The sequence below is a fragment of the Abrus precatorius genome, unplaced genomic scaffold (assembly GCF_003935025.1).
Source record: "Abrus precatorius isolate BTA unplaced genomic scaffold, Abrus_2018 Scaffold8, whole genome shotgun sequence".
Classification (NCBI taxonomy): Eukaryota; Viridiplantae; Streptophyta; class Magnoliopsida; order Fabales; family Fabaceae; genus Abrus; species Abrus precatorius.
This window is the reverse complement of record NW_020874428.1, coordinates 12803974-12812767: the sequence shown is the minus strand read 5'-3', so window position 1 is coordinate 12812767 and position 8794 is coordinate 12803974. Positions and strand designations below refer to the sequence as shown.

At 36.5% G+C, this 8794-nt stretch overlaps 1 protein-coding gene across 1 annotated transcript; it reads left to right on the top strand.

Moving 5' to 3' along the window:
- Positions 1-7425: 7425 nt before the first annotated feature.
- Positions 7426-8427, top strand: LOC113874247. The gene has a single exon (XM_027512478.1). It carries the CDS (start codon positions 7426-7428, stop codon positions 8425-8427), a length of 1002 nt encoding a protein of 333 aa, XP_027368279.1.
- The last annotated feature ends 367 nt before the right edge of the window (positions 8428-8794 follow it).

Here is an 8794-nt window from a genome sequence, read left to right as displayed (position 1 = left end):
TAATGAAATGTTAATACAAATGAAATGAAATTACAAGAACAAAATTCGAATACAAAATTTCTGCACAAATTTCCTAACTTTAAAAATTCATAGAAAATAGAAAACAGCTCCAATTTGGACGATATGCATATAAATTTTATAGCCCAGAAAATGAAGAATCCAATGCAACTGGAATCAGACCGAACGGACATCTATGGAAAAAGTTACGATCAAAACAGTGAGTGCAGGTCTGAAAACAGAATTTAGACATTAATTGAAATTTAGTTCCTATCATCCAATTAACTAGGAAATGCCATAATTTGTGAAATAAGGGAACATGAAAGGTAATTTACACACTCTAAAGGATTGAAAATGTGCACAAATAATGCATGCTATCAAGGGTACAGGGTCTTCTCGCTGCAGTGAGAGAGGTCTCGCTATAGCGAGAAGGCCTTGGGACGAAGGCGTGAAACTGTCGCCTTCTCACTGCAGTGAGAGGTCCCTCGCTGCAGCGACAAAGCGAAAGTTTGGGGTGCAATTCTGGGTGCAGTCTCTCTATAGCGAGAGGGTCTTACTATAGCGAGATTTTGCAGAAACCAAGATGCAATTTTCTTTGAGATTTTTTCTGTAGCGAGAGAGGGTGTCACTATAGTGAAAGTGTCGCGACTAGAGGGGTATTTGAAAGGGTTAGGTTTTGGGAAATTCATTTTCCCATTCCTCTCTTCAAAATCTCTTTAATTCTCTCGACCCAAAACCCTATTTCACTGATTAAATTGCCTCCAAAGTCATTCATGAGCTAGATTGAAGGTTGAATTCTAGTTGGGAACACTTGGAGGTGAGTTTTAATGGTTAGGGTTTCAGGTTCTCATCCTTATTCTTTGTCCTCTTGGTTTCCCTTGGTTCTCTTGGGATTCTTTTGTGTGTTTAGGACAAAATTCGTGTGGGAAGCACTTTCTAGAGCTGAATTCGCGTAAGGGGGATTCTACTATATCTTATTATGTTTTGATTTCTGTTTATTTTGCTAAATATTGCAATATGGTTGAGATAGAGGGTAGGAAATGTGTGCTAATGGAAGTTATTGTGTTTGAATGCAATATGATGTGTGATGAGATAGTTGAAACCATTGTGGGTGAGTGGGTATTGTGAAATGCCATTGATTGGTGATTTAATAATGTGATTTCAATGTGGGCCTGCATGTTGTGTATTATGAATGAATGTGGGCCTGTGTGCCGTGTACAAACATGAATATTATGTGCAATTGAAATACGTGTGAATGAGGCATGTTAAATGCGGTTGTAATTATGCTATGAATGGTTCAGTGATACACTGTACGTGTGGAAGATGGGGACGATAAAAATATTTTGGGGAAGAGAGAGTGGTGGTGACACCAACAGTAAGCGTGGGTGCACCACAAGCCACACACTCTCCTCCTGACTAGACTTCTAACTAACACCTTTATTGAGCGACTCGTGACCGCCGACATGGTATCCGTGAGGTGGGGGTAACCAGCGACCATCCATGGTGTGAATCTGTTATCACAATGCCACAGTGAGCGTGGCTATGTGCAGTGAGCGCACGTGTGTGTGAAATATTTTGGTGCCGTGAGTGCATTGGCTATGAATTAAAATGAAATGCTTGAAAGTGTTGTCTGTGATTGCCTGTACTTAAGTAGATTATGTTAGAATACATGTGGGTGCGCAAGGTGAGTCTCTATGTTATGTGTGTTTTCGATAGTGTAGAGTACTCACCCTTACATTTATTTTTCAGGTGAACAAGACGATTAGCACCGGGCTCAGTGAAGGGATGGATGAACTGCTATAGGACTCATATTTTATTTTGAAATTATGATGTAACTGAATTAGTCCTGTAGCAGTCATTTATATAAACTTGTAATCCCTTATTGTTTTGAAATGTTTGATGAAATTCTGTGATGGGAAATTATACTTAAATGAAAATTTTATTATATCGGGCTAAAGCGACCAAGCTGACTGTTGATTTGTTTTGTTTGCCTGAATTATAAATGTGTTATTGGTCTAATGTACTGGAACATGGTTTGTTGATTTGTTGTTAGCTTAGATTAAACATGGTTGGTAGAGGTAGAGGAGGTAGAGGCACCAATGACCTCATGGAGCACATGGCTCAAATTCTAGAGACCTTGGTGCATAACCAAGGTAGAGAGCCGGCTAAGTACCGAGGATTGTCTGCCTTCACTAGGCACGATCCTCCCAAGTTTAAGGGCAGATTTAACCCTGAGGGAGCCCATAGGTGGTTGACAGATGTTGAGAAGGTCTTCAATGCAATGAGGTGCCGTGAAGAGCACAAGGTGGCCTATGCCACATACTTATATATAGAGAAGCAGAAGAGTGGTGGAGGTTTCCAGTCAAACCTTGCCAGTCAGGTGGAGAGTGTGTGGCCCGTGATGCACCCATGCTCATTATTGGTGTCACCACCACCTTCTCTTCCCCAAGGTATTTCTACTGTCCCTATCTTCTGCACCTCGAGTGTACCGTTGAACCATTCATAGTTTCTCAACATATTCAAAGACAACCATCATGCCATTCACATATATTTCAATCATTTCACATTATTCATTATCAACCAATGGCATGTCCAAACATTTTCAACTATATTACACTCAAACATACAAGTTTCATCACCATCCTATTGCAAATAAAGTCATTTCATCACACACAACATCCATTATCCATCACACACATTTCTCAATATCAATCACCTTACATTCCTCACCAAATTGCCATCAAAATCCAATCACAATCAAATGATACGAGGATAAATCCTTGTAATTAATTTGAATTGCTTGTCTTTTTCAGTCTACTGTAATGTTGAGGATGGATTAGTTTTGTCCAATCATGTCCTTTTGATACGAGGATAAATCCTTAATTCTAGGTGCTTATGTACCACTTGTTTATGGACTTTTGTCATGAATGACTCAAAGAAAATATAGGGAAGATCATAATGTTTGTGACTGTGTTTCATCTTGGAATAAAACCCTTCAAAATGGAAGTGCTCCAATAAGAGAAAAGTTGGAAATAGAGCTATCGCATAAAGATAAACTCGAACTCATTATAGATCTTATGATGGAATTTAGTTCGATGTGGATCAAATAATATCACACTTCAATCACGGGATCATTCAAAATAAGAGGACTCAATGTAAGGATCATTATAGAAATGGTTAATAGTGGTGATGTCCAACATTGGACTTGCCTCAGCCTTTCAGTCTGAACAGAGATGTGCCATATCTACATACTGAAGAAATGATCAAAATGTGTTCTAGCAAGATAATAATATAAGTTGGATCTCTTGTTAAAAGATAATTCTAGCAGAGAAGTCGTTAAGTATGTCCTTGGATGAACGAAACAACATGAGAAAATTCACTGATGTATGTCTTTGGAGTAAGATAACGAAGTTTGCACAAAGATCTATGGATGCTATATTGATAGAAGAAATCAACAATCACAAAAGTCTAAGTATGTGTTTAGATACAAAGGTTAAAGGATGGTGAAATGAATAAATAGAATTTCTGGACAATTATGATTTAGAGTAGTCGTACTAATCTAATAAGGCAAGGGCAAAAAAGGCAATGGGAAATAAGGAGTTATCGTACATCAAAGTAGTGATGGTAAAGGGAGTGCTAATTGGGGAAAGAATTCAAAAGTTTGAACCTGACACTAGAGTGTGATGTGCCTTTCCTTGAGGTTTTTGTGGATGAGTAACATCATTCCCGTGCAGTCTAGGTGTATGTATGAGGTGATGTGATGTAGATGAGAACATAAAGATATAGTGTCCTGCTACAGTGTTAGCTAACTAATCTAATTCAAAGGGTTTTGTAAGATGTTGGGGTAGCTAAAGTTCTGGAATGTAAGAGATTTCTAGGAGGATACGAGTGTTGGCAAGTGAATTTCAAGGAAGAAATTTCTAAACGGGTGGAAGAGTTGTAACACCCTAAATTTGGTAATAATAAATTGACTGTTAATATAAGTATGTGTGTTGTTAATTGGATGTGCATCTTGATTTATGTTGGTGATGTGGATGTGTGTATATATATAAATATATGTGAGTGTTGACTTGGATTGGCTGAAGTTGATTGGACATTTAGACTGAGGGTGAACTGTAGCGGCATTCTTGCTGTAGCGAGAGTATTCTCGCTATAGTGAGAAGATCCTGGGCAAGTGACGTGCATCTGTTTCGTTCTTGCTGTAGCGAGAGGACAACAGAGAGGGTGTTTTTTGGGTGTAGTCTTGATGTAATGAAAAGGTCTCGCTGTAGCAAGAATATGCAGAAACCAAGGTGCAGTTTGGTCTAATATATTCGCTGTAGTAAGAAGGGGTCTCGCTGTAGCGAGAGATGTCTTGTTGTAGCTAGAATGTCGTGACTCTTAGGGTATTTAAGGGATCTAGGGTTGGGGAAAACACATTTCCCACCTTTTCTTTTGTTTCTCTCTCGATTCTCTCAATTCCTAGCCCTTTTTCACCGATTGAATTACCTCTAGAGTCGTTTGTGCCTTAGGTTGAAGGTTGGGATTAGGTTTGGAACGTTTAGATGTAAGTACTGTGTGTTAGGGTTTTTAGTTTTTACTCTTTCTTCATTCTTCTTGATTTCTCATGGATTATTCCATGTATTTAGGGCAAGAATTTGTGTATGGAGCATTTCTACCATTGATTTTGTGGTGGGTCTTTATTCCAAGGTAAGGGAAGTTGATCTCAAACCCTAACTCCTCTTGGATAGTTTGAATTGAAAAACTCTTACTTTCATAACTATCTAAATATAACTTGTAGTAAAAGCCCCGAATACAACTATTTTAAGGAATATTGTGATTTGTCTAAGCAATCATTATTTAGGAGTAGTTAGGATTTGCTATTTGTTGTTTTTGGAATAGTGGACATGTTATTAATAATGGATTATGCCAAACATTAGGATAGACGACCTTATTATCTATGAGAAAATGTTCGATCTTCGGCACATTGTATTGATCTGTGTGATGTATGGACTTGTTTGAAGATTTTCTATGTTGAATGTATGTTTGTTGATGATTGAAGTATGTGGAAATTGATTGAATGAGGTTGTTAATGAAAACTGTTATATTATTCTTGAATAAGAATATAGTTTGATGTATGAAATGAAATGATGTGACATAATGGTGGAATTGTGAGAAAAGTGATTATAATACAGGAGTCAGAATGATTAATGGATGTGATTATAATACAGGTATTATGGTACATCTAAAGGGTGTATTCATAATACATGTATTGTAATACACCAAGTTATGTGGTCAAGACTCACGTATTATGACACGTTGACCTGTGAGAAGGATATGGAAAAGAATGAGAAATATTGGTGATGAGTTTATATAACTACATAGATACACTGGGGGTATAAAGTCCAGAGAAGATTTAGGAAATCTTGGGAAAATAAGGGTGATGAATGCTAAGTGTGAATAAGTGCACAATGATTTACTAAAAGTGAAGGCATTCACAGGCCACACACTCATTTTCTAACGAGACTCCTGACTATACCTTTGCTAAAAGGGGCCAGATCAGTACACGTGTATCCTTGTTGCTGTGGCTAACCAGCGTGATGTATATGAAGTAGTATAGAAGTTGTATGATTATAATAGATGCATTGTAACATATCGGTTGATGTTGTTATGATATGTGTGTTGTAATACATTGATAAGTGCGATTAGGACAAATATATTGTGACATATTGATCGACCTGGTATAATACATATATTATGACGTACAAATTAGTAGAAAGATGCATGTTACAAAAATTTGCAAAGATGATTGATTGTTTGTTTTGTGTGTACTTTGTTGTGATAGTGAATTGTATAGTTTGAGTGTCATTGTTAATTCAATGTATATTAGGTAATATTTTCAGTATTATATATATATATTTATCTTCCTTCTGTCAAATACCCTTAGTAACACTTTTCAGGTAACGAAAGTAAAGAGATCAAGATGGTTGGTTTGTTCTAGGACCATAATTCAGTGGTATTGGAAAGAAGACTGCTTTGTAGGGATTAGAATAATTTGAGAAATTGTAATCTTTTATTCTAATTACATCTTAAATTGCCTAAGATTTGTAAATGATTTTAAATGTCAAATTTTAGAATTCATAATGCTTTAGGAAATTTTGTTGTAATGAATAACTTGCTAGATGTAAATTTAAGTTTTATTTATTACTTTAAAGTCTTGAAATTATTCCTTAAAAATTTTAAATACTTGAAAATCTTTACAAAATTTACATAAGGGAAATGTAAGCTTTGTTTTTATTCAATTTTTAAATCTATGACAAAAAAATTGTTTACTTTGAATACGAAAATGAGGATGTTACAAGAAGTCACACGAAAAAGTAAGAGCTCCCTGGACCAAGTCTTACTCAAGTGAGAAAGGATCTCGCCCAGGCAAAAAGGGTGAGATTATCAGAAATGGAGAAGATATTTTTTGACTAGTGTTCTCGTCTAGGCGAGAAGGGTCTCGCCATGCGAGAATACTTCTCGCTCAAGTGAAAATATGAAAGCTTAAGCAAGAATGCGTGACTTTAGAGAGGTATTTAAGAAACTTCCGTTCTAAAATTTTGCATTAGAAGCCAAACAACCTTCCTTCATATTCCTCTCTGTTCTCTCACCTTCCCTTCCCAAAATAAAAGTCCTCTGAACTCTGAATCTCTTTCAATATGAACTAGAACACATATTCAGTTCCAAGTAAGTTTCTCAGAGCCTAATTCTCCACCTTCACTTTTATTCCTTTGTTTTCTTTTTCTCAAAAGTTTTATACTTATAATATTTAAGAAAATTTTGGTATTTCAGACAATATCCTCTATGGGAAACATGTACCTTTCTTTTTGATCTCATGGAGAACATGGCCTTAGAGACACCATCCCTCATTCCTTTATTGTGAAAGACTTATTTCCAGGTAAGGGGAGTTAACCCCAAACCCTGATCTTGAGACAATCAACAAGGAGTAATGGTTATGAGGCAAAACTTCTTGAGACCTTTTTGACTCAAAATTAGCTGCAAAACCAATTGTTTTTTGAGCAAATAGCTGCACTCACCCAACAAATCAGCAACTTACAAGCTGCACCAATACAGAACACTCCACTTGTGTGTGATTTTTATGGAGGGAATCATGTAAACGGAGCTTGTGATGGAAATAATTTCGAATCTCAAGAACAAGTCAATTATATGGGGAATTTTCAGAGACAACAATCTTCATTTCCCCATGGTTTTCAATTCTCTAACAATAGAAACCAACAGCAACATAGCTGGAATAACCAGAACTCTAATTGGAAAAATTCTAACTCTGCTGTTCCATTTTCAAATGCAGGACCAGCAACACAACAACCTTATTTCCAAGGGAATCCAGCCAACCAACTTCAAAAAAATTAGAGGTTTTCTAAACCACTGAATGAAAGGCTGAACGAAATGGAAGAAACCATGCTACAATTTATGAAAGTAACACAAATAAGCTTCAAGAATCAAGAATCTTCCATGAAAAAATTGGAAACACAGATTGGACAGTTAGCTGAGCAACTGTCCAGCAGAGAAGATGGGAGATTCCCTAGCAACACAGTTATAAATCCAAAAGAACAATGCCAAGCTGTGATGACTAGGAGTGGAGCTGTTGTGGGTAGTCCAAAACCAGCCGAAAAAAGAGAGAAAACCAAGGAAGAGGAGAAGATTAAATCTGATCTAGAGGAAAGGAACTTCACCTTATTGAAAAGAGAAAATTCAAAAATGGATACCTTCCCTAAAACTGTGAGAAGAACAAAGAGGCAAATTTTAGAAGATTCAAACAAGCCTCTAGATGAAGAGAAATACAAGCGACTGTCTTATCCACAAAGAGTCATCAATCCTAAGCAAGAAAGGCAGTATGAGAGGTTTCTAGATGTCTTTAAGAAGCTCCAAATCAACATACCATTTGCTGAAGCATTAGAACAAATGCCTTCATATGCAAAATTCATGAAGGAGTTACTGTCCAAGAAGAGAAAGTTAGAAAATGACAAGACAGTCCCTTTGACTGAAGAATTGAGTGCTATTTTGCAGAGAAAGCTGCCTCAAAAATTAAAAGATCCAGGCTCATTCAGCATTCCATGCTTTATTGGAAATTGCACAATAGGAAAAGCTTTGTGTGATCTTGGGGCAAGCATCAACCTTATGCCTCTTGCCATCATGAAAAGACTTGGAATAGAGGAAGCTAAGCACACAAGCATCACTCTACAACTTGCGGACAGATCATATACTTATCCATATGGTATTGTAGAGGATTTATTGGTTAAAATTGAGAAGTTTATTTTCCCCGCATATTTTTTCATTTTAGACATAGAAGTGGATGCCGATATTTCTTTAATATTGGGCAGACCTTTCTTAGCTATAGGGAGAGCTTTGATTGATGTGCAAAAAGAGGAATTAATGCTTAGAGTGTAGGATGAAAAGGTTACCTTTAATGTTTTTGAAGCACTTAAACATCCTAGTGATGATAGCACTTGCATGAGAGTTGATATTTTAGAATCTATTTCATTTTCTCAATTAATTGATAATGCTGATGAATTTTCTATGTTAAGGGAAATTATAGTTGCAGGGAATTCACAAGTTGCTGTAAAAAGAGAAGAAAAATTCATGGAATATGTTCAACAACTTGAAACACTGCCTATTATCCCTTTATCTGAAAATTCAGCAAGAGAGGAACTGAAAAAAGAAGAGGAAGAAGAGAAAGTGGAGAAACTTGAGCTGAAGCAATTGCCGTCTCACTTGAGGTACTCTTTTCTAGATCAAAGACATCAATATCCAGTGA